Genomic DNA, 25,036 nt, shown 5'->3' on the forward strand with positions numbered 1-25,036 from the left:
TTTCGTCTTCGTGGGGTGTCCTTGGTCTGTTTCTGCGGAACACAGATTTTTACACCAATCACCCAAAAACAAAAAACTAAACAAAGCATGTGTGGGAATTAAAAGAGGTTACCAGGCCACACTGAATCATTTCTTCTTGTTTTTAACATTAACTTTAAATAAAGCTGAAGCCAGTAAATCCAACATGAACTAGTTCGCTCTGTTTGTTCACTCCACGGTATGCGCGGTGCAGCAGATCCAGCGCTCCTCCCTTACCTGAAACTCCCCCTCCACTATTTGACGTGTCCGTCTGCGGGCGGTGCTCCGCCGCTTTCCCCCTCACTCTTGCCTACCTGCTGCTGAGTTTCAGCAGCATTACCGAGCTAACACGCAGATGTTCCAGTTCCTGCCTACAGCTTCTTGATCACACTAACCTGCAGTTCTCAGCTGAAGACTTTATATCGAGACTTTAACCTGAAGCGTGCCTGCGGCTCCACACAGAGGGAATGCATTTTTAATACCTGGCTCTGAAAGTAAAGCGACACAAGACAACACCTCTGCCGGGGGTCGGCATGGATGCTTTACGCGCTGCCCGTCTTTCGTCAGCCTGCAACAGGCCGTCCGTCGGGGGAGCTTTTCACGACGAAAACACACCCTTCGGGAAAGCTCAATTCCAGGTGCCCGTGAAAAAACAAGCCGTGAAGAGGCACCACCACAAACACAACCTGAAACACCGGTACGAGTTTCTGGAGACCCTCGGAAAAGGAACCTACGGCAAGGTGAAGAAGGCCAAGGAAAGGTCCGGTAGACTGGTAAGCAATGTGTTATTTTTCTTTTATTATTATTATTTTTAATCTGATCACATTTTACCTGCAGTCAGTCTCACGTCAGTCTTTGGACTGCTTGTCCCATCGGCCACCTGTTGTTTAGACAGCGAGCGCTATTTTTAGGTGACTGACTGTCTGCAAACAGGTAGAGCTCGCTTGGATTTGAATTTTCAAATAAAGGCGTGGAAACTCTACCGCAGAGCGTTCACTTTGAAAAAAGCAAAGTATTGCTGGATTGTAAGAAAAATAATATTGTTAATTTTTTATAAGGCGGATTGTAAAGTAATAAAGTTGAAAGTGCGCCTGCCATCTCTCCTGAGGTGTTTGTCTATTGGCTAAAGTTTGCCGAAGGGTTCAGTGTGTTTATTTATGGACTTTTCTTACGTTCACACTGGAATATACTGACCATGATCTAATAATTTCCTCCTCGCCAGCCCGCAGACTCTTTCTGATCTGCTTGATAAGCGCTTAAATTTGTCTTAAGCGCAAATGCAATTATGCAAGCATCTGCCCATGCTTCTTCATGGTGTATTCAGGTTAAACAGTGAGATCTGCTCCAGTTTGAGGTCATTATCATGGCGTTTCAACAGAAATTTATCACAAGGCATTTTATATAACCTCTATCTCTCTCTCTCTCTCTCTCTCTTTTTTTTTTTTTTTTTTTTAAATTAGCCCATGTGAGGGCTGGGTAAGTTATTTTCCCCAGGAAGCAGTTTAGGTAACTTTCTTTTTGTTGGGTTTTTTTTCTGATAAAAGGAACAGGAGGGGGGAGGGGGGGGGATGCGGGGGTTGCAATTGGGCTTCCAGGTAAATTCCAGCTCTCCATGGCCTAAGGGGAAATGCGAGGAATTTAAAACATTAGAAAGATAAGCCCTTAAAAGAGGCATAAAAAGGAGGGGGGGGGGGGGGTTTCCCCTTGATTATAAGATCTTGGATCTCTTTTATTTTTAGCTTCTAAATATTTTAGAAAGGAATGTGGAAGTGGGTTGATTGTGAGACCAGTTAAAAAATACTGTACGGGACTGGGTCAGGGTCATGTGGTACCACAAAACAAACCCTGACTCAACAACAACACTTAAAACCAATTTAAACAAACCCACATAATAAACTGGCACCTGAGTTTATTTTGGTGAACCTATTAAAATCTTTGTTCTCTCGATAAACGTGTGATTTGCATTCGTGCTGCCTAATGGTTTGTTTACTTGCCGTGGCTTATCGAACATACCGGGAAACGGAAAGTGTGTTAAAATGATACAAATCAAAGCCCACATCTAGACTTTAAAATGAAAACTAAACGTTCCTGCTGTAGATACTTCGGCCTTTTCTTGGGAAGCCTGACTTGGCTGCTGTTTCATACTTTATCGGAAATGCCCTTTGTTAAAAGTCCTGCTTTTGTGAAAGTGGAGAAGTCAAGGAAGTAAGTGTTAGAATCCTTTTCCCCTTCCCTTTGCTGCTTACAGTAAACATGCAGTGATACAAGTTGAGCCGTGTCCACACACGCCCATTTCTGCTCTTTCACCGACTGGCTCTGCTGTTTTTATTAGAAATGAGTTGGTGTCTGGCAGCTTCCTGATGCTTCAAACCTACAATTTTTTTTATTTTATTTTAAGTATCAAAATACTGATTAGCCCACATACGTGTTTTGAATCTCACACCCAACAAATGGCATTTAGCAGAGAAGCCTTTGCACGCCTGATTATTGACAACATAATGGACAGAGATGTGTCATTGACTCAGGGGAGTGACACAAAAACAAACAGTGGCTTCATCTTGCGTGCTGTGGCATTACAGCTGTTTCCATTGTCTAAGTGCAAAAGTCTGATTGCATAATCCACTGAGGTGGGGTAAGGTAGGTTGGGGGGTGGGGTGTCAACATACATCAGGATAGGGGTTGATCTGCCACTCGGTGCCTGACATGAATGCTGTTTGTGTATTCAGACGCCCCAGTTAAGTCCCTAGACTTGGTTTGCATCAGCTGTTAATTAATTCATTGTGCAAGAGAGTTCCCAGGGGCGTTTTTACTCATGCTCCACAGTTAAACTGGTTAAATACTTGTGTCTGTATGTCTGTGTAGGTTCTCAGTCATTCAGGTCATGACAGCCTTAAAAAAAAAAACCAGACTTCTTTAAGTTAAAGTCCATTTGCCTTCTTTTTGAGCTCCTAAGACTGCGTCTATACTTGCTTTATTTAGATAAAGTGACTCCGTATACCTGTAAACAAAGTGCCATTTACTGATTTCAGAGGCCGATACTCACCTGCGTGACTCATCTGTGTTGTCACATCAGCTGAGCACGGGATAAATATTCCAAGATGGTCTGAAGAGCTGATCTAAGGATCTTAAGAAATCCTTAAACATGCTTTTTTTATATCATGATTTATTGTTTCCCTGGAATAAAAATAAATAAAAAGGATATTAATGATATCAAATCTGTCCCAAAATGTAGTTTTTAAACTTCTGGATCGACCCATGATTTTGTGCATACCTGATTAAAACCTGATTAAAACTCTACAAAGCTTCACTAAGCCTACATTTTAACAGGGCTGTCTGGTGCAAATGGCCAGGGGGATAATGGTGGCTCATGAGTTGTGTGTGTTGTGCAGAAATGTGGTTTGAGTCTTTGCTGTGAAATGTGAAAGATTTCAGCCCCTCTGTGCTTATTACGTGGAGCAGACTGTCTGTAACAGAGATTGCACACACACAGATAACCTCACAAGGATGTGAACTCGTCATGAGTGTGAGTTCAGGCCTGTCTGACAGCTACGCAAACAAATGCAGGAAACCTCCATTCTCAGAGTCAGGAAACGGGCCCGGGTGGAGGGAATACGGGGGTTTATTTGCAAGAGCATCCACGCCAGACAGTGACTCACGACGGGGAGACAGGTCACGCGTTGACACGGATATGACAAGTCGCTGCTTTACTCATTTTCCTGTCTCTGGAACCTCGAGGGTTAGAAATGAGGACACCCCACCGCCTGCACCATCTGGTGCCTCACAGCACCTCTTCAACCTTGGGGTGGACTGATGACGCACTCGGCGCACAGAGGAATCCCAAGCATCTGCGCTTCCAATGGGCAACAGAATGACATGAATACAGCTTGCCTGCGAGTTCAGACTGAGATGCTATTCACATTTAAATTTTTACTTCTGTGGGCCTCGCAGACCTAACGGCCAACTCTAGTTTTCTTTAAAACAGACAATACTTGACCCGGAGTTCAAAATGGCACAGGTTTCAGTTCAATGCTCATTGTTCCACTCGCAATCAAACAAGCAGTGGGAGGACGGCAATTTATGTTAACTAGCGGCTGATTTGTGGATTTTTTTTAATTTTTTTTTTTAAACCATACTGCACTTAATAGACATGACTTATCTAGTATACCTCTGCTGATCATTGCATTAAGGTTTTGTTTGCTTTTTAATCAATAATTATGCAACTTTTGACCTGAATTTTGATTTTAAAAAATGCCTTATTTGAGCAACATAACCAGTAAAGTTGGATAAAGTTGACGTGAATATTACTGTCACTGATTTTTTTTTTTTCCCCAACTTGTGCACCTTGTGGTTTAGCATTTATTGAGTCTCCTACAGTCTCTTGTGTCCTTTTGAGTGTTAAAATTAGATTTGCTGAAACACCTCGAGGTCTAGACCATTAGAGTTGTCATTAGCATTAGAAGCTGGAGGGAGCTGGAGTACAGGCTCACTCGTTCCCTGTTTTGTCTCTATTCATGTAACCCCCTCCAGCAGACTTCTAACCCTTTTTACACAAGGAAGCCCATTAAAGTGGTTTAGACCTTACATGGGGGAAGAAAAAGTTTGATTCCCTGTTGGATGATTAATTATTCCATGAGCTCATTCTTACTTACCTCTCACTTTATTGATTTTTCTTTCTTAAAGGTTGCCGTAAAATCTATCAGAAAGGAGAAGATCAAGGATGAACAAGATCTGATTCACATTCGCAGAGAAATCGAGATCATGTCCTCGCTCTGTCATCCGCACGTCATCACCATATATGAAGGTACATTATTTCAAAAACAAAATGCTAATGACTATGTTTGGGTTTGACTTTAATCATTCTGTCCCACACACTACATACAAACGTGATATCTTGGGTGGGGGGAAGGAGTCTCTCTGTTTGAGATTCCGAGTTTTGTCACGCACGTCTTTGTGCTCAAGTCTGATGCAGAGTTACGTAAGTGGCAACTTCCTGCCGTAATCCGGCGCCGCTGATAATGCGCAGAGCCCCGTGTCTTCCAGCACCCCTCACGCCTGATGAGGTGGTCATCACTCAGCGTTTCTCCACTTCAGTGCACGTTTGTTTGCTGTATAGCTGTAATTGGTGTAAATTAGCGGTTGCACAGATAATGGACGTCTCTCACACAGCTCAAGTATTGCAAATGGTTTGAAGCGTTGAATTCAAAGGAGCTCTGCTCTTCTGTATTTCAGTATTTGAGAACAAGGACAAAATTGTGATTGTCATGGAGTATGCCAGCCGGGGGGATCTGTATGACTACATCTGTGACAAGAAAAGCATCCCCGAGCGGGAGGCCAGGCATTTCTTCAGGCAGATTGTGTCAGCTGTCCACTACTGTCATCAGGTAAGGCAGTTTTTCTCATATCGGATCTTCAACCTGCTGTTGTCTTAAGCCTAATGACACAGGGCTGCGCTCAGATTCACTGTTTTTCCAAGGCGCTGGCACCTCCAAAGTTACATAATGGGTATTATTCACTGTCAGCCTGGGGGAAAATGAACAGTTGGTCTGTACTGAGACCAAGTGAAGGCTAAAGGCCAGCAATCCCAACATGCACACGCATGGTCTCACAGTTTAATGAGGGTGTGAAGGAACAGAACACACACACACAGCAATCGGTTGTTCTAGCAAGCCCAGAGCCGTGCAATTACCACCATTCAGTGAACATTATATTTTATCATGGCTCTGCTTGGCAAAGCATTTATAAATAAACGTTTGCTAGACAGTATTTGCTGAGTGACCTGCCCTTTCATATTACTGTGTTAACCACCTGTCCTTTACCTCTTTACAGAGGTCTGATGTCTCGTTAAACATTTATTTATCCACGTTATTCAACAGAGAAAGGCCATCTGTTATATCACCTACATTTGGCACAGCGACAAATTCCAAAGTTTCTTCATGATGGCATTTTAACAATAAATGAACGCCACGCTACACAAAGAATGTGTTCGTTGCTACAGCAAGTGCTCATATGTAAGGAGCAGTAGCTGACCTGCTTTTTTTTTTTGTAAGTGAAGCAAATGCAAACTTGAGTCAAAGGCATGCCCCCCTACAGAGCACAGCACAATGAGGCACTGCTGACGTACCAGAGAGGTCTTCTGTTAGAGAATAATGTGGTGTAACCCAGTAAAGCAAATCCTTTCTACGTAATGCAGACAACTCCCAGTAAACCGATCCCTAACAGCATGCATGAAACAAAGCTTAAACAAAAAAGAAGGAAAAAAACAAACAAACAAAAATAAATCCTTTTTCCTCTTAGAACGGAATCGTACACCGGGACCTGAAACTGGAGAACATTTTACTGGATGACAACGGCAATGTTAAGGTATGCACGTGGATTGAAATCAATAGCCTGCGTTACGCATTTTATAACTAACAGTGATGCGCTGTAACTGAAGAACTTCAATGGGAAAATACGCTTCACATCACATCTTTTGTTCTCACAGATTGCAGACTTTGGGCTGTCGAACCTCTACCACGGTGACGAGTTACTTCAGACTTTTTGCGGCAGTCCTTTATATGCCTCCCCGGAGATTGTCAACGGGCGTCCGTACCATGGCCCAGAGGTGGACACTTGGTCTCTTGGGGTGCTTTTGTACACGCTGGTTCACGGAACCATGCCATTTGACGGGAACAACCACAAGATGCTAGTGCAGCAGATCAGCACCGGAGACTACCGGAAACCAAACAAACCCTCTGGTAAGTTTTTAAAACGGATTTTTCCTCAGTGAAGCTAAATTATATTTTAGCTTTTATAGGAGTCTTGATTTTTCCCATTTCTTTCCATCAGATGCATGTGGACTCATCCGCTGGATGCTGATGGTGAATCCTGACCGCCGAGCTACAATAGAGGAGATTGCCGGTCACTGGTGGCTCAACTGGGGCTATCCGCAGCCGTTACTGTGTGAGAGAAGGAGCAGTCATGTGGAGCAGACCTCTGCCCCAGTATCTCCGTCAACATCACAGCCTGCTGGGCTGGCCGGTGTTGCTAGTTGGCTGCGTCGTACATCCAGGCCTTTACTGGAGAATGGCTCCAAGATGCGCTGCCTGCTCCGCACGCAGGGCAGTGCAGGGGATGTAGTCCGACAACGGTCCCTGCGAAGGTCACATAAGGAGAATAACATCACCCAGGCAGTTCACGAGGGTAGCACAGACACTCGGCCCTCCAAGGGTATTCTGAAGAGGCGTAACAGTGTGAAACAGAAGTCGATAAGCGAAACATCAACTGTCAGTTTAGTGGAGCCACAAAAAATCTTGGACTTGTCTGCACCAGGTAAAGCACCTTCAGCTGCACAGCTGCCTCGCAAAGGTATCCTAAAGAAGCCTGCTGAGCAAGAGTCGGGGTATTACTCATCATCTCCAGAGAACAGTGACTCTGGCTTGGTAACGCAAACGAAAGAGTGCCCTTCAGCACCCTACAGGAAGGGCATCCTCAAGCGTAATGGAAAGTTCTCCTCTGGTGGGTTACATGAGTTTGGGTCTTTGGACCAGCTGGCGACATCTCTGCCTCATGGAGGTGGCCGATCAAGACCAAGCGGAGCCATCAGCGAAGATAGCATTTTATCTTCAGAGTCCTTTGATCAGCTGGATCTACCAGACCACGTGAGGCCAGCAATGCAAATGGATAAACCAGCCAAGGCGAGCATGAGAGGCTGCGTTTCTGCTGATAACCTTCTGGACATCCAAGAAGACAGAATTCTGTCCGATGGGCTGTTGAGGTCCTGGGACTGTTACAAGTCTGGAGTGGCTGACAGTGCCTTTTCGATTTCAGACTGTGATAACGTCACAGAGGCTTACAAACAGGCCATGGTCATACGAAGCTCCAATGCAAGCTGAAGACCAGTAATAAGGGACAAGATGCTGGCTAAAGAATTAGTGGTCATCCTGAATTTTGAAGTGACTTTAACAATATTGTGGTCATGAAAGCCAAAGTGCGTTGTGTGAAAATACCAGAACACTGTAAGGTGATCATTTTGGCAGAATTCAGGAATTAATACAGTACCAAAAAAAGGGAGAAGACTGATTGTATTTGAGATGGTCGATTTGATTTAACCGAAACTAAAATAAGGAAATGCAATTACGCAAAGGAAATGTTACATAGTGCAATTTGACTTTCATCAAACAGTCTCAGGAGAAGAGAGCTTGAACTCTGGTTTTCATTGTTAGAGGTTGCTAGTCAATTAATTCACAATGAAACCAAAAGCACTTCAGAGACGGAAATTCGGGAGACATTTTTAATACAGTTACAGTAGATCTGATTGAATGTAGCTGGTTTGTGTCCGAGTTACAGCAGCAGAATACTCTGCATTGTGGTTTATTGTCAACAAGAAAGTTTGAGAAAGTTCAATGAGTGTTATTTGGATTCTAGCTTCGTAATCTTCTGTCAACATGATGTTTGTCTAGGATGATGACGGCAATAGCAAACAGTTTCGATGTTGGAATGAGTTTTGTTTATGGGTAAGGTAACATTTCACAGATGCCAAAGAGCAGATTTGGAAAACCTTGGCGCTAAAAATCCCCAGCAAAATGTGCCAAGTTTTGATGTTTGAAACGGGGACTACTGACTTTTTTTTTTTTTTTTTATATATATAAATGTTTTTCCTGAAATGACTTGTTCTGTGTTTGGATAATGACTTGAATAATAATAGTGACCCTATGAATCACTGGCCTAACCAGTCGAACCTGCCTTTGCTTGCTAGCTTGCGCTGATACAAGTGCACAAATAGCCTTTGAGTCTACATACACGTGTGGGAGTTTTACAAAAACAGGTGGGGCCCAGTTATTTTTTTTTTTTTATTTTTTTTGTTTTGAAAATCAACAGTATGAAGTTCCCCAACTAATTACTATTTGTTTTGGGGGGTTTTTATGAAGTTGAATCATCGGTTATGGAACAGCGTAGTATTTTATAAGGCCAGATAACACCAGTTAAAAATAGCGCTGCCAAAAAGTAGTCACTGAATCAAAACTAGAGTTCAAATTAAAATCATAAATGCAGGTATTGATCCTTAATTAAGCTTGACCAGATATTTTCGTAGCTACCTGGCTCTGTCTTGCTTTATGAAATACTCCTGGTATTCAGCTACATCAGCATGTATGTTTGATTTTAATTTGGATGCTAAGCCAGTGCCTGGAATAGCACTTTCAGGCCACTGAAACCTGATAAATACACCATTTATGTATCAGTGTCATGTAACAAGAGTTGCACAAAGCCATTGATGCAAGCTGCAGAACCATGTTGTTCAGAAACATGGTTCTGATGAAGGAGGCTCATCAGGAATTGAAAGCCTGTTCATTTGCAAAAGATACTTTTTTTTAATTTTTTTTATTGAAAGTTTTTTTTCTTAATTTCTGGAATCTGATGGATTGTATTAAGATGAAGGTAAAACTCATTCTCACATATGATCTTTGATTTTCATGTGTGACAAGGAAAATATTGTTTGTAGGATGTTTGTTTTGTTTTTTGCTTTTATAAAATAATTTAATGTGTTTGTTGTAATGTGGGCATTTCATTGTTTTTGTTTCTCCCTTTCCCTTATCCCATATATTTCAGGTTTAATTTAAACCATGTCTGCCAAAGTTACTGGCTTATCATTTGTGTGACTGTTCTGCTGTGTTGTCCTTGCTGGGATGAGGAAGTCAATAAAAAAACGACAACAAACAACTCATTTGCTGGCCAGTGTTGTTAATGGCCTTCATACAGATATTGCATTGGCGTATAACAGGATTCATTTGCATTCAGCACAGCCCGAACCGCAGACAGACTTCAGTTTAAACTTAACAGAACCACCATCACTAGTATTAGATTTGCAAAAAGTAACAATTAAAATGTGCAAACACTGCTGGCAGGATTGGGTGCAATTTAATTCTCACTGTCACAGCAGGTTTTTATGTAGATCAAGGGATAAAACTGCTTACGCGATTCCAGAAAACAACACTCTTAAACAAAGCATGCACAAAAAAATAATCTTAATCAAAGAGCCACGTAGATGAATTTCTTCCATCTTATCTGGCCTTCTCGTTTCATTTCCTGGCAGTAAACTTTTCAAGGCAGGGAGGAGTGTTTTAGTTTGATTTCTTCTGGTGGGGATGTCGGTGTCAGTACAACATCCTGAATGTCAGCAGGGGTGTAACTGCTCCCTGATCCGTGTTCCTTTGGCTTGCAAACCATATCCTGAAAACTGGAGGGCAGGCTGAGCTCTAACACAATCCTGAGCTGGTCATAGCAGAGGAGCAGGGCGTTCTGTTCGGGGCCACGTTTCACATAGAAACAATGAATTTGTCAGCGGTGACAAGGCCGCACATATAATCATGGATATGTTTTAAGATGCTTTTTAAACAGTGGTTTGTTTGCAGCAGTTCTCAGGCTGTTTGATCAAAGACGACAAATACACCCATCGCTGTTGACGAAAGGGCAAAGTCAAAAGAGATACTGCCTGAAACTCAGTCAGTTAAACATTAGCCTTACCTGATCAGCGGCCAAAAGGTCGGCCAAAAACGTTATCACTGAATCTGCAGACACGCCAGCGTCCAGCAGCTTTAGCTTCTGCGTGGCAATGCTCACGCAGGCACACGTTACAGTGGAGGGCGGGAAGACTGAAAACCTGCATTCTGATAATTAAAAACGTTTTATTACTTTCGTGTCTTCTATTAATAATGAGCACTTTGTCCACACAATATTGAGAAAGAAAATAGATGGTAGACAGATGGTCGCCACCATGCTCGACACACCCTGACAGATGAACCTAAAAGCTTAAAACAGACACTTCCCAGAACAGGATAATATGATATCCTAATTGCTTGAAGCAGGAGAAATGGTGAGACAAAAACTCAGCCATTCAGTTCTTGCTTTACACCCTTAGAGTGGGTTAAAATGTCTTATTTTTATGGGGCTGAAAATGTGTAACAGCTGCCTGAAAGAGCAGCAACTAACTGTATCCCTGTGACCTGCAGCCTCGGGCAGTATTGCAGATAGAGATAGGTGGGAACTCGGCCAGCTGAATAGCTGGATGCAGGTCTTTCATAGCAGACAATGCAGGATTACACAAACTCTGCTCTCACTATCCAAAATGAACTGCTGACACATCGTAATCATGGTTGGGGCTGTTTGATGCCCACTGTTCACGGCTTAAATAGTCCCTTGATGATCATGAAGTAAAAAGTCTTATCACGGATTGTTTTACAGGGGGGTGTAAATGAGATGATTTCATTACATTACAAGATTTTTTTTGTTAAAATGTATTTTCCATTAGTTGTCTGCCTTAAATTGAACACTAAATTGACTGATATTGTCTTTCATTTGGGGATACCATTTCATGTTTAGGTAACTCAGTTATGCAACGTACCCATGGCAGCCAGAGCGATGTAGGTGTGAACATGCCTGCGCATGTTCTGAAGGTGGGGAGGTCGGACAAAGGGGAGAGCGTGAAGAATTGGCTCCAGGAAGTCAGAGGGGACCACGGAGGCCAGACACCACTCTAACCTTGACACCACTGCCAGCTCCCAGTGCTGCAACACACACACACACACATTCCTTGAAGCCAGTCCACCATCAAAATCCCACAGCAGGAACACTCATTCAGATCAGCCAACGAGTGCTGGTCACCCTAACCCCTCAGTCAAACCCCCGTGTCCTGAACAGTGTGCATGCCTGCAAGCCTTTGGTCAAAAAAATGATTGTGAAAAGGGAACATTTCCGGCTTCCTACCTACAAAGATCTTCTAAAATGGCCTTGATAAAATTGTGCCCTTAGAAATCGTACCAATAAGTGTCTCTACTTAGTCTTCAATGAATATTACAACTGTTGTTCCTTTTCAGATGGAATAAAAGTATTGAAAGGTGTGTCCACGATCCATCTGCAGTTGCCCAATGTCATATCATTGAGGCCTAAACCACAGTTTGAGAAGCACTGCTTTGGTCAAAGTATGCATTTCTGTCAAGTTTATAAATGTCCTCTCATGAAATTCATGACAAAAGCAAAGCTACAAGACTGTCATTGCGCCGTCTGATTTTCATTTGACCACCAGGATATTTGAGGTTCATGGGAATGTAGCTGGCCTTTCTGGATGCGGCCAAAACAGGAAAACTATCCACAGATTAAGAAGCAACAGTGTTGATTTTGGGGATTATCGTGAGATCCATGGAAAACAAGTATTACAGATTCCACTTTTAAAAGAGACAAACTGGAGGCTCAGTTAAATCATGAGGTCGCTTTGAATATTTGCAATAAATGCAACAGAAAGAGGGGTCACAGTGGGGTGGTTTGCAACACCGCCTCACTGCAAGAAGGTCCTGGGTTTAAATCCAGCCTCCCTGTGTATACTTGGGATGTACCAGTAATGATCTGTTAAATAAAATAAGTATAATCCCTTCACAATTTCTTTTATTAGAAGCCTAAAGAGGTTTTAAAAAAGTGCTTTAAGAGAAGCATAAAAAGCATCAAGGATGTCAAATAAATACATTTTATTTTAGTGGGAAAAGCAGATTCATTTATTCACTTATTATGTGGGATCCCTCAGACTTATGCGACGAAACTTAATTGTGCATTTGATTATTACTTTTATTTATTTATTTATAACCCAGACTTGGTCAGGGGTGGTAGTTTTTCTGTGCTGTTTGGGGGGAGATAAACATCAAGGATATTAGCTCCTTTATAATAGTTAATGCCTTTACCAGAATGTCTGAGACTGAAATGGAGTTTTCTGTGTAGACACAAAGCTTGCTGGCAGTCAGGGGGATCGTTTCTCTCATTTTGGAGGCCAGGAACATACAAACTGCCCCTAACAGCTGCAGGTTGGTCTTCTCAACTGCAAAACGGCTCAGGTAACAGTCCAGGTAACGCATCGCCTGTGGAAACACCTCCTCCTCGCATTTCTGCTCCTCACACACCTGTCAGACAGAAATCTGGTTTATTTCACCTGAACTAGGTGGAAAATTACACTGTGACTGATGAGTGTATACCTGAAACATCCACACAGCTAGTATCCTTCTCATGTACGGCTGGACTTCTGTCTGCACCCCGTCAAAGGGGGAGGTCACCCGGCTGGTCTCCTCAAAGGCCCGCAGGTTGTGTAGCACTCTGAGATCACCGGTCATAGCGTGGTCCCTGCTCGCCCGGGGGACCACAGCCTGCTCTGTTTCACTAACATTTCCCATCTCCGGATCAACTCTGAAGCCCTCCATTTCCAGGCACATCCAGTTCAGTGAAGGAGCATCAATAAACCGTTTAGCTAGCGTTAGCTTCGGTCCGTTATGGCGGCCATTCCTCTTTTAGCTAGCTGTCCAGTAGCTGCTGACATAACGCCATTTTCAGCCAATATTTTTTCTTTAATTTTCTTTAAGAGTATTAATTTCAAACTGAACTGAATTTTATTTTAGCCCTCAAAAAATAAACAAAAATTAAAGCTGAATATTTTCCAGCTTATTTGCATTTTGTCTTCTTCTTGTCTTCCTTGCCATTTTAAATGCATATACATTTACTAAAAATTAAAAATAATTTTGGAATTTTTTTCCCCTGGAAATCTCGAAGACCTCTAAACAAAAATCCACCCATATCTCATAGCCTTATTTAGGAACTTTCTTTTTTGTTTATTTTTGTTCTGTGCCATTCAGCAAATTTGATACCAAGTAAATACAGGTCTAGTATTGTCGATACCAACACTTTCTGCCTATAAAGGCAGCTTATAGAGGACAGCGCTGTGTCAGGATTTATGAGATGAGTCATCATTAACTTACAAATACTGAACACATTTTAATGATCACTAAACCACTGTAATATTTACTTTACAAAATCAACCTTTCAATTTTTTATGTATTTTGAAACTAGGTTTTTTGGAGACCTTGAATATAAATGTGCCTAGCTGTCTCTAAAGCAGTTTGGGTCAACTTCTGTAGTTGGCATTTAGTTCAACTATATTCAAGCCAATGCTCACTCAAACTCACTCAACAACTACATCTCAGACTCTACCGGTTTAGCAAGCATGCTAAATATTAAAGTTTATGACAGCAGTTAGAAAAAGACTGAACACGTATGGCTTATTTGAAAGGGTTCTCACAAGAAAGTCTTTTCTCTCTAAAAAGTTGCACCTGAGAAAACAAGACTTCTGGAACAGTGTCCTTTAGATAAACAGGAGCAAAGTTGAGATGTTTTGGTCATGTTGCACAGCACTATGTTTGGTGAAAACCAAGCACAGCGTACCGGTATAAACACAGTGGTGGAGGGCACCTTGCATTGTGTCCACAATAAACTCCTCTGATTGCTAAAGCTTGACTGAAATTAGTTCTGCAACAGGACAACAAACCCAAGCACAACAGCAAATCTAGACTGCTCAAAAAAGTCAAAGAAGCATTTTTTTTTTTTTAGTCAGACTAAAGCATCGAGTCAGGTAAACCTCTGAGATATTGATCTGGTTAGTTAAGTTGCAGAGGGCGTTGTTAATCAGTTTCAGCTGCTTTGTGTTTCAGGGAATTAACAAAGGCAAAGGTTAAAATATCAATACTACAGTCTAAATATCAGGAGAGCAAATCAATGAGACAAGCGGGGTCCTTTCTTGTCTTTTGAAACTTCCTTCCAGGAGACAGGAAGTTATTCTAAGAGAGCTTGACAGGGCCGAAGGTGGTCCTTAAACCATATGCAGAACCGGTATCTGCTCACTGCCATTAGGTGGCAGGATGAAAATCTTGGACCCGTTTTGAGACTCCGCCGGTGAACTCAACCCCCTGTAGGTCGATCATTTTCATTTCCATCACATGATGTGACAACCTTTCATTCCTAACACTTTAGTTAGTTCATATCAGTAGAGATCAGCATGATTTTTTCCCCAGTGACATCTGATGCTTTCAAAGTGTTCCTTTAAGGTTTTGAGCAGTGTACAAAAAGGCCCAGGGCAAACTTTTTTGGTGTAACTATGTTCCATTTGAGGTCAATAAACTGAATTACCTAATGGCTGTTAAACTCCTTCACAAGACGGACACGATTATACACTAGTAATGCAGGACTCATTAACTTAGTTTGGTGATATAAATCTGTGAAGTTATTTGTAAAAATGTCTAAAACCAGAGGCAGCTCTCTACTTGGTAATCTGACATACTCAACATGTTACAACTCCTACAGAACTCTAACAGGCAAAAGCAATAAATGGACATTGATGGCAAATGTTTAAAGATTCAGTTCGTTTTTAATCAATGTTCTGCTTCATAACAACAGAGCTGTTCTTATTTAGATGAACAGAAAAGCCACGTGACCACTCCTCTGCATCTGTAGAGAAAAAGCTTGAGCGTGACGATACGAAATTACATTAGCAGTATCACTAGTGATGTGCATTTCCAAATGTGCGAACTCCAAGACACTGATCTTTCCAAACTCTTTTATCCCATGACAAGAAGAATATTGAAATCCAAGATTTTTTTTTTTCACGCTGAGGAAACATTACTAAGGAAGAAAACCGAACCAAATCAGTCCATTTCCACTGTAACAGGGAGCCCGATTTCAATGTCCCTCGACTCCGAGTTCTGCAGCTCCCTGCGGATCTCTGCAGAGATCTGTGGGTGTGTTTGTATCTTGAGCAGCTCCAGCAGTGCTTCCTTCTGTTCAGACCCCAGGTCAGCCTTGTAGCGCTGAGCCAAGGTGAGTAAACTCTGATGCCACAGCACAGGAAGCTCGCGTTTTTCACTGCGGAAGGACAGGAAGTGGGCCACCAAGGCATCCAGAACACGGAAAGGCAGGGCGTACTTCTTGTCGAGCAGGAGGCGCAGGAAAATGCTGTTGGCACCATTATACTCCATCTCTGCCAACTTAAGCATTGCAGCGCTGAAAGACAAGAAAGACTGCTTGTTAGATAACCTTGAACTCTGTGTTAACTTGCCTGCACTGCACAGAATGAGGCCTTCAAGGACAGCTGGTTAATACTTCACATGAGCAAATGCTGACATCTGTCTGCCAGCGTATGTCAGTGAGGAAGCCTCACCTGGAGTGCAGCACGGGAATTGAGCACTTCGTGAGGATACTCCCGATGATGATGGCTTCCCTGAGAGTGCATGTCCCAGATTCACAGAGAGGAATCAGGATACCTGTGTGAAGGTCCAGGAAAAAAATGTTAAATAAGTGTTCCAGAAAAATTATAATAGACAGAAATAAAAAAAAAGGTAAAAAAATTAAGGATCAAACTGCAAGTTGTTTTTTTTTTAACATTTTCAATTAATTATAGTATTATGCCATTATACACTCTAATGGAACACTCAATTCTATGATGTTCCATTCTATGGCAAGTCATTTGTGACTTAAAACAGACTTGCAATAGAAATGCATTTAGGAGCAATGTATGAACAAAAACAACATTAAACACGTGCAGCGCCCAGTTGTAAACAAAAACACTGATAAAGGCAACAGTGGCAAAGTGGAGCTGGAGTGTGTTTATACACCGTGAAGAGCAAAGAGGCGGAGCTGTTACTGAGATGGTGTGCTCAGGTTAAGTAAATGAAAACACTTCTCCTACGTCCAAAACAGCAGCGCTGTTCCTGTAATCACCATTAAAACCTTTACTGATAAAACACTGGGGAAAGCCTTCCAAGAACACAGAGTCAAGGTAAATGTTTGATGCCTTAGTTTAGATTGAATATACACCTTATTTTATTTGTCTTTCACTGTACTTGAGTTTATTTATGTTTTTGCATTTAAGAAAAGTTATCTTAAAAATGTTTTAAATATAACATCTTGTTGTATGCAGTTAAACTTTAAAACACTAGAATTTCTAAAATTTAACCCAATGAGCAGTTCATTTTGACTGACTTGTGTTTGATCATTCTTGAATATTTATTATTGCTCATTAATAAGACAAAAGTATCAATCAATAGTGGTCAATAGTATTAATCAATAGGATACACATTTTCATTATTTGATTACTAAAACAATCGATAGCTGCAGCACTAGTCTATTGTATGACATTCCATTCTGTGCCACAACATTCTATACTGCGAAATTGCAGTCTATGGCGTTTAATTCTATACTATGGGATTTCATTTGGTGACACCGTTCTGTACTATGTTACATTCTATACTATGATGTTCTATTATATAGCGCTCCATTCTACACTATGGCATCCCATTGTATGGTTATAGCATTCCATTCTATAGCTTCCCATTCTATGACACCCCACTGTATAATATGACTTTCCATTCTATACACACACCATTCTATACTATGGTGTTCCACTGTATAATAGGGCTGTTCGATATAACGATATATATCAGATGACGATAGAAAAACGTCTATTGTTTCATTTTACGCTATCGTTTGTTTCGTGGTGTCGCAAAATAAACTGCTTACGGCAATATTTTTTCATCGTTTTGATGGTCACTGTAGTGGCTATATTAATTTCTTAAAGTTCTCTCTTTCTCTTATATTTAATATAACCACACTACAGATGGACAAGCGCCTGTTTTTATGGGTTGTCGTTAGCAACAACGACGGTAAAACCATCGCATGTCCGCTTGTTAATTTCCACATAAACCTTTCACAATAAAACTCAAGATCCTGTTGAGAATTTTCAAAATAAACGGAATCATGTGAAAATGTATGCAGAGTGTTTACGGATGAGAAGCAAAAAAGAGCCGCCAGGTGCTAAAAAATAAACCTTAGACTTAAACGTTAGAAGAGGCTTTTCCCCCAGCAGGCCGTGTAATAAATACTCACAAAGAAAACGGCGGCCGTTAAAACCTGTCTAACAATGTGTCGTTTCATGCATCGGTTAAAACACTCGACTCCAGGTACATGACGCCCAGCTGGAAACACTTCACGCAAGACGAGATTCACAGAATTTACAGAAAATATTAAATTTTTTGTGATTTATATCGTTATCGGGATATGAGATTTTGGTCATATCGCACAGCCCTACTGTATAATATTCCATTCTATACTATTCCATTCTATACCAAAGCATTCCACTCTATCTCACCCCATCATATATATCATTCATTCTATGATGTTCAATATGCCATACATACTGACGGTCAGTGTCAATGTCTATGCAAAGTTTCATTAAAATAGCTCCACTCGTCTAGGAGTAGACAGGATCCTACAAACATACATACATATGCTAGAATCATTATAACATGGTTATGATTATGATTATTATTACTGTTATTTTTCTTTGGGCTGCATGTGCTCATGAAATCCAAATTAAGGTGATTCTGCACAAGTTTGCCCGCTGCTTAATTATGTTAAAAATAATATTTGAAGCTTTTTAAACACATTATTCTAGCGTCTTCAAATTCTCCACTAAATTAAATATTTAGCATGCTTCTGATCACTTCTCACTCTCCCACTCTCTCATGCTTCGTGGGTTATAAAATACATCTTTGTAAGCAACACTGCCACACAGTGGTGACATCTCGCATTACCGTTTTGCCAGAATATAGGTCACAGGATGTTTAGGGAAAATAGTCCCACCGAACTGGGACAATTTGTGAACACAAGACTGACAAGATTAAAGAAAAATCATCCTCAACAATCAGTTGTGGATGTATGAAAGACGCTTTGACCCAATTAGATTTGAGTGTGTTAATTACTTTCCTACCAGAACCAATGGTGCTATTTACCCTATGGACACTGTAATCCTCCATCAGGGTCTTCAGAATAATATTTCTAAATTTAGTGCTGAAATTGGAAATCTGAGATGTCCCAGAAAGCTTGTTTTCTGCAATGCAACAAGCTGCCAAATCCTCTCAGTCATTTAATGTACCCACTTCTTTTCCAAGGGTTACATGCAACTGGATCTAAGCCTTCGATGAAGATTTAATCAAACAATAACAAAGGTTACTGTTTACAGGCCCGAGAGACACACAGCTGTAGCCTGTAGGGGTTCTTGGAGTAGTTCATGGTGGATTTCAAAGTCTATGTTGGATCACTGTCCAGTTGTATACCCCAATCTTATTTCAGTTTCCCTGTCGTGACTGAATGCATCATTTTTGCATGCAAAATTTGCCAAAAGTCAGTGAAATCTATTCCTCCCAGCTTACAAAGATGCTGCCAATGACAAGATCTCTTCTGTGCATCAACACAGCGAAACAGTACAACCACCCCAATCAGTTAAAGCTTCAAGCAGCTGCTCTGCAGTCATGTGGGTATTTTGCTTTCTGCTCAGCATATGTGCAAATTTATGGAGATGTTCTCTTCCAGAACTTGTCCTGACTTCACAGATACCCTTTACTTTGAATTCTTAAAGATATTTCAGAAAGTGGAAACTGTTCTTTGACATTTTACATATTCTTCAATGTGCACAACAGTTGTCATTCCTACACAGTTAATGCAACACTTTTGTTAAAATGCTCAGCGACCCGAGTAAGGAAATCCTAGAAAGCTGACAGAGTTCATCTACAAAACATTTCATGACTCATCCAAGTGACTTAGTCAGTCTCAGCAGACTGTAGGCATCTCCAGCACCACTGCATAACAATGAGCCACAATATCAGTTTCATTATAACTGATGCGCAGATTGTCATCACCATTAATTAAAGGCCATGGCTCCCATTCACAGGGAATTGAGGAAAGGCTGCAATCACAGCACTGTAACACAAGGAAAGATGTACTTTTATGGTCTCTCCTTCTCTTTTCATATGAATACTCTTCATGAACAAATGTGTGTCAAATGAACGCACAGCATTTTGAAAATATGCATTTCAGTGTTTCAGCTGAGACACATGTGGCTCACCAGTGGTTTTTCAGAAATAGTCCAATTAGTTCTGCTTGTTTGCTACATTTAAATATAACACCTAGAATGTACAGTAACATAACATTTATTTAAATGCTTTAGTTTGAAAACACATGACTCTATATTACTATGATTACTAGATTTCTGTAATCACTTCCACACACACTTCTACTCAGTTCTGTCACAGTCTGTTCTCAATCTTAAGTATTTATTCGAATCCTCAGTCTCACCTTTAAACCATGCTCCCGGTTTGAACAGGGCCTTCTTCAGGGCGCTGTAAAGGTGAAAGTTCAGTCGCTTGTATTCTGCGATATCATCCCGTACTCGAGGCAGCAGCACTAAGTTGTAAAACCTCTGGGCCATTCGCTCTTTCAGATTGGACGAGAATATCCTTTAAAAGGAACAAGGAAAAATACTTCATTATATCACTTAAGAGAACTTGCGGAAAACGAATCATCACAAAGCGCATCAGCTCAAAGTTTACCTCGTCGCCTGGTACATAGCAGCTGCCGACCAGGAGTCGGGGTCAGTCAAATACAAAACCTGCTCCCAGTTTGAAAGCGCAGGTATTATTTTAAAGGCCTTTGGCAGTTTGCCGCTGCGGTATTTCGACAGAACCTGAAGCACAAGAAGAGAAAGGGCAACTTTAAACATGTCTCCATTAACAAAAACACACCTGTTATACAAGCGATGTGTACAAACTCCCCCTCTGCTCGATATGATATGCATGACTAACCGGGCCAGTGGGCTTCTCCACTGACTGTGTCTATTTTCCTTTAGTTTGTCTCCCAGTTAGTTGACGTGTGGTAGGCTTGAAGTAAACTTACCTTACCGACACCTCTGTACACTTCTGTTACTCTTGGGTCCAGCTGTGGCATCGGACACCCGGAAACCTCTGACATCACCGTGCCCACCTCTGTCTGCTTCTCTGTGATCTTCTCCATAATGATGTCGGCTAACGTCCGTCTGCAAGAGCCACAAAGGAGTTAGTGGTTTGCCGACCAATCCAAATATCGATACCAGTGCTGGTATTGGTATCGGATCAATACCAGCACAATTTGATCGGTAATTTGTTTCTATCCTCCATGTTCATTATGTAGCCGACTGAATTATGTTGGATAAGTTATGTTTTGGAAATGAAAAACTACACTTCAAACATGCACTATGAACCTTGTTGTGTTGATCGCAACAAGAGAACCGGATCCAAAAACCCATAATAACATTACAGCTCTAAAAAACAAAAAAACAATAAACAAGTTTCAAATTAAAAGAAAGGTTAAAAAGATGTGCTTTGCTGTTTTAACTAATTATTGTCGAAAGCAAAAACCAGAGATTTAGCTGTCATTAAAATATATTTAGAATTTGCAAATTGAAGGCGACTCCTTTATAGGTTAGAAGTGCTGGTATTGGCTCATACTAGGGCTGGGCGATATGGCCTAAAATCCATATCGCGGTACACTTTGAAGCATGTGCGGTAATGATATATATCACGATATACTCTTTTCTTCTGTATTTTCGCACTATAAGGCACACTTAAAATCCTTTAATTTTCTCAAAAATCGACAGTGTGCCTTATGTATGAATTCTAGTTGAGCTTACTGACCTCAAACCGATTTTATGTGGAACACGGCGCTCAAAAATCTGTCAAAAATGTTTTAGTACGACTTTGGTAAACAACAAAGCCGCACCCCTTGATGGATTGTCGGAGCATTACGGCTATTGTAGGCAGGAGCCTCGCAGAGTGATACGTACTGTGCTTCAACATAGTATTACTGTGTTGTGTGTGTATAACGTCTTAAGTTTAGTGGATGTTAAACATGGTTATGCTGAGGATATGTCGGCCAGTTTCCACTGGAAATGCTTTTTGGTTAAACTGTCAGCAAGGAATCTGCATTTGCACTGTTACATTTTTATATAACTTTAATGCAGATAAAAAACAGCTGCTTGTTTAAGTGAAATACATTGATGTTTTTTGCACTAATAAAGTTGTGGAGTTGTAAAGCATTTTGTCTAGTGTCAATTATATCGTCAGTTATATCGTTATCGCAGATTTTCAAATGTATATCGTGATAAATATTTTTGGTCATATCACCCTGCTCTACGTGAGGGTCCGATGGTCAGGGACAAATGCAATCGCATGGACCAAACTTCAGTCAGGAGAACAACTGAGATAATCCATCCACAATACGAGGTTAGTTATTAATATACTGCAACAACATGGGAATAGAGCTGCTGCGAGAGAATTCAACATTAATGAATCAATGGTAGGGAAGTGGAGGAAGCGCAGTTTTTGGCTTTCCTCTTTTTCTAAAACGAGCTTCGTCTCTTTGCTATTACTGTCGCCCAAATTGCAGATGACATTGCTTGCAGCCACTGCAATGCTTTCGACCAAAACAGGCGCAGCTTGATGACACCATCAACATGCACTATAGTCAAAATCTCTACCATTGGCCAAATTCATTTCGTTTCTACCGTATACCGTTTATACCGCCCACCCCTACTCGATACCAAACTTTCCACTATTGCACAGCATTAGTACAAACACAAAGCTAAGGATTTGCTGAGCTCGCAGCGCCTCAAGTTAAAGCGATGGTGTAGCTCACCTCACTGGAGGGTTTTTGTTCATGAACATCTCGATGGCCTTCTCATCTTCAGCGTCAACGACGATTTCTTCATCGTACTCAACATCTGCAGGACCTGCTGCTCCCAGCGCCGGCCATTCTTCATCCGAGTCTGCATCCTGAGGCTCAGGCCCTAAAATAAGATTACAAGATGGAGATGGCTCATTAGAAGATCACACTGAACTGTTTTGGGTGTAAATATTTTAGTTAAGTAATGTCTCTTGATAAAGACAATCACAAGGAAAGATTTTACACTTTAACATGGATTCAACATGTGCTGCACTTCTATGTATTTGTGTGGAAAACTCCTAGGTCATTTAGCAATAGGAGGACAATTCAGGCTTTAAAAATGTCTTATTATTTTATAATTTTCTGGTATGTATTTAAGAAAAAACTAAATATTAAATATGTCCAGATCAGGCATTAAAGATAAACTTTTTATGATATTTTTGTTTATATGCGCATCTCTGCAGCCAATACTTCAGAACCCAAAAAAGTAGATTAAAAAATATTGTTTAATAAATTCTTGAGCATCTTTCACACTTGATAACAGATAACACTCAATTTTTATTCATTTAAGCAACTTTCAAAACCTACCAAATTTTCAATATTTACTTTTTTTTGTAAAAGCAGTTACAAAGGCAGCAGATTAACAGATCAATCCCTTCAGCTAATAAAAACATTTATGATAATTTTATTAAAACAAACAAAAAACATTAGTAGTGTAACGGGGTTGCACATGATAAAGGTTTAATGGATATATTACTTGTATTTATAGATTATGACATACCTGCTACAAATAAATATCTAGACCAGAGAAATGCTTTTTAATTATATTTTAAAATGTGCTTGTGAGAGTGTATTTTATATGTATAGTAACAAGACTGCAAACCAGAGCTAGTATTAGTTTTTTCTCATGAAAAGATGTGCGCTGTGGAATGTTGTGGATTATGAAAGTTAAAGGACAAATGTAGGTATATAAACAAAAGCTACCTAATCTAGTCAGAAGACATTGAACAAATGCGATGTGTGTTAAAGACGACTGACTTGATGTGCGCATGGTGCTAGCACTTGGCTCACCAAACTCTATTCAAATATCCGCCAATTTAAGGATAACTACGACACCAATCCAACATTACCGAGAACAGTGACTGGTGCTTTCTTCTTTTCTGGTGCCAGCCCATATTCGGTCTGAAGTTCCTCTTGTTGAATGCGGGCTTGTTGTAAGATTTTCCGTGACAACCGCTCGTCCACGTACTTGTCGTCGCTTTCTTCCCGGGTGTCTCTGATCTTGACCCGGCCTTTGGCTCGGACAATGTCCGCCTGCAGGATCTGGTCGGCCAGCGCCACTGGCGCGGCTCCGCTCTTCTCTCCTCCACCTTTGGATCGTTTGACTTTCGGCATCGCTGCGGTTTTACTTCAGCTGTGACCACAGTGTGGATGTTCCCGTGGACATGTGCGAGCTACCTCACCAAACACTGTAAACAGTCACTGCTTCAACACGTGTGTAGGTCCGGGGAGAAGGAAGTGACGCAACACACTCACGTAACATCCGGCTTTCGGCGACCACTTCAGAAAAAAAGTGCAACAACGTCAGTTGACGGTTTCATTGTGAAACGGTGTTAATATTCACCATTCTTTATTATCAATAATATTTTATTTTTTTTTCTGTTGTTTCCTTTCACTTTACCGGAAGGGGTTTTATTTAACCCGGAAGTGCTCAAACACCGTACTACAAGTGAAGAGAGGCAAAACATCAATGGGTGTTACTTGGTAAGGTGGTTTTTAAACCTACGTTTGATTTTAAACGTTTTTTAACCCCTAAATATTCAAACAGTTTTAGCCTAGCCTCAACCATCCTGCGTGGTTTTTTTGTCCCATTGATCCGCGGAGCGTGGCTCTGTCTCATTCAACAATGCTGGTAACGTGACACAGGGCAAAGTGTATGCTGGTCCCTCAAGTGCTCTGCTTGCTGTGCCCCGCAGTGTGTGCCAGGTGCCCGTGGCGGAGGGGAAGAGCGTGCAGCAGACTGTGGACATGCTGCACAAAAAGCTGGAGCAGCTGGGCGCCGTGAAGCAAGGCAGCTTCTGCGTGGACTGCGAGACTTACCATGCCACGGGAAATTCCAGCAGTAATAATTTTTTATCTGTTTGTTTCTGAGCTTTAGAATTCAGATTTATAGATCACATTAATGCACTCACCCATGAGGGTGACCTGATGTCTATGTCTAGGTGGGGCTGCAGAGTATTTTATCCCCTTTTCGTGTGATTGTTTGCAAAGAAAAAAAAGATTGCCGGTATTTGAACTGTTGTAAATGACTTATTGGCCTATAATCTGTCAAACAGATCTCTCACGAACGATTCTGAGTCATTTTGAGTAAGAAAGAACATTTCTATCACAAAGCAGAACTTGTTTTTTGGCAAAGTGATTTTCATATCTCCCTTATTTATGCAGCTAAGTGTCACTGACATTAAAAAAAATTCTAGAGAGATCTGGCAAAGAGGGCAAGAGAAATTGTGACAAATATAACATCACAGTTCTATAAAGTATTTGTAAGGACTAGACTGACTATAATATAGGTACAATGAAGTCAGTGTCATATACTTGCAAAACCAGTATATACATATATATATGTCCACTTCACAAAATCTGTTGAGTG

General features: G+C 41.0%; 4 protein-coding genes across 5 annotated transcripts in view; 2 read left to right on the forward strand and 2 right to left on the reverse strand.

The window, feature by feature from the left end:
• The first annotated feature begins 296 nt into the window (after positions 1-296).
• nuak2 (NUAK family, SNF1-like kinase, 2) lies at positions 297-9,714 on the forward strand. Its single transcript, XM_082532810.1, has 6 exons — positions 297-791; positions 4,699-4,819; positions 5,248-5,399; positions 6,313-6,378; positions 6,500-6,752; positions 6,844-9,714. The coding sequence occupies exons 1-6, from the start codon at positions 552-554 to the stop codon at positions 7,887-7,889; spliced, it is 1,878 nt and encodes a 625-aa protein (XP_082388936.1). The 5' UTR covers positions 297-551; the 3' UTR covers positions 7,890-9,714.
• Positions 9,715-9,781: 67 nt separating this feature from the next.
• Positions 9,782-13,645, reverse strand: ccnd3 (cyclin D3). 2 transcript variants are annotated; one of them, XM_082534885.1, is made up of 5 exons: positions 13,011-13,645; positions 12,723-12,938; positions 11,396-11,558; positions 10,519-10,661; positions 9,782-10,293 (listed from the first exon to the last, which is right to left on the reverse strand). In XM_082534885.1, the coding sequence occupies exons 1-5, from the start codon at positions 13,242-13,244 to the stop codon at positions 10,096-10,098; spliced, it is 954 nt and encodes a 317-aa protein (XP_082391011.1). In that variant the 5' UTR covers positions 13,245-13,645; the 3' UTR covers positions 9,782-10,095. The 2 variants fall into 2 exon arrangements, with proteins under 2 accessions (XP_082391011.1, XP_082391012.1); XM_082534886.1 differs by lacking the exon at positions 9,782-10,293 and adding an exon at positions 10,306-10,450.
• A 1,561-nt stretch (positions 13,646-15,206) lies between these two features.
• On the reverse strand, positions 15,207-23,909 carry bysl (bystin-like). The gene is made up of 7 exons (XM_082533313.1): positions 23,517-23,909; positions 22,360-22,510; positions 20,584-20,722; positions 20,241-20,374; positions 19,987-20,147; positions 16,016-16,118; positions 15,207-15,858 (listed from the first exon to the last, which is right to left on the reverse strand). Exons 1-7 carry the CDS (start codon positions 23,779-23,781, stop codon positions 15,504-15,506), a joined length of 1,308 nt encoding a protein of 435 aa, XP_082389439.1. The 5' UTR covers positions 23,782-23,909; the 3' UTR covers positions 15,207-15,503.
• Positions 23,910-23,949: 40 nt separating this feature from the next.
• med20 (mediator complex subunit 20) overlaps positions 23,950-25,036 on the forward strand; it is a 2,790-nt gene continuing 1,703 nt past the window's right edge. Inside the window, exons 1-2 of the mRNA XM_082533314.1 lie at positions 23,950-24,150; positions 24,363-24,508. Coding sequence (XP_082389440.1) covers positions 24,137-24,150; positions 24,363-24,508 — 160 coding nt within the window. The 5' untranslated portion in view covers positions 23,950-24,136. The remainder of the gene's footprint in view (positions 24,151-24,362; positions 24,509-25,036) is intronic.

This window comes from Aulonocara stuartgranti (assembly GCF_965226115.1).
Source record: "Aulonocara stuartgranti genome assembly, chromosome: 5".
NCBI lineage: Eukaryota > Metazoa > Chordata > Actinopteri > Cichliformes > Cichlidae > Aulonocara > Aulonocara stuartgranti.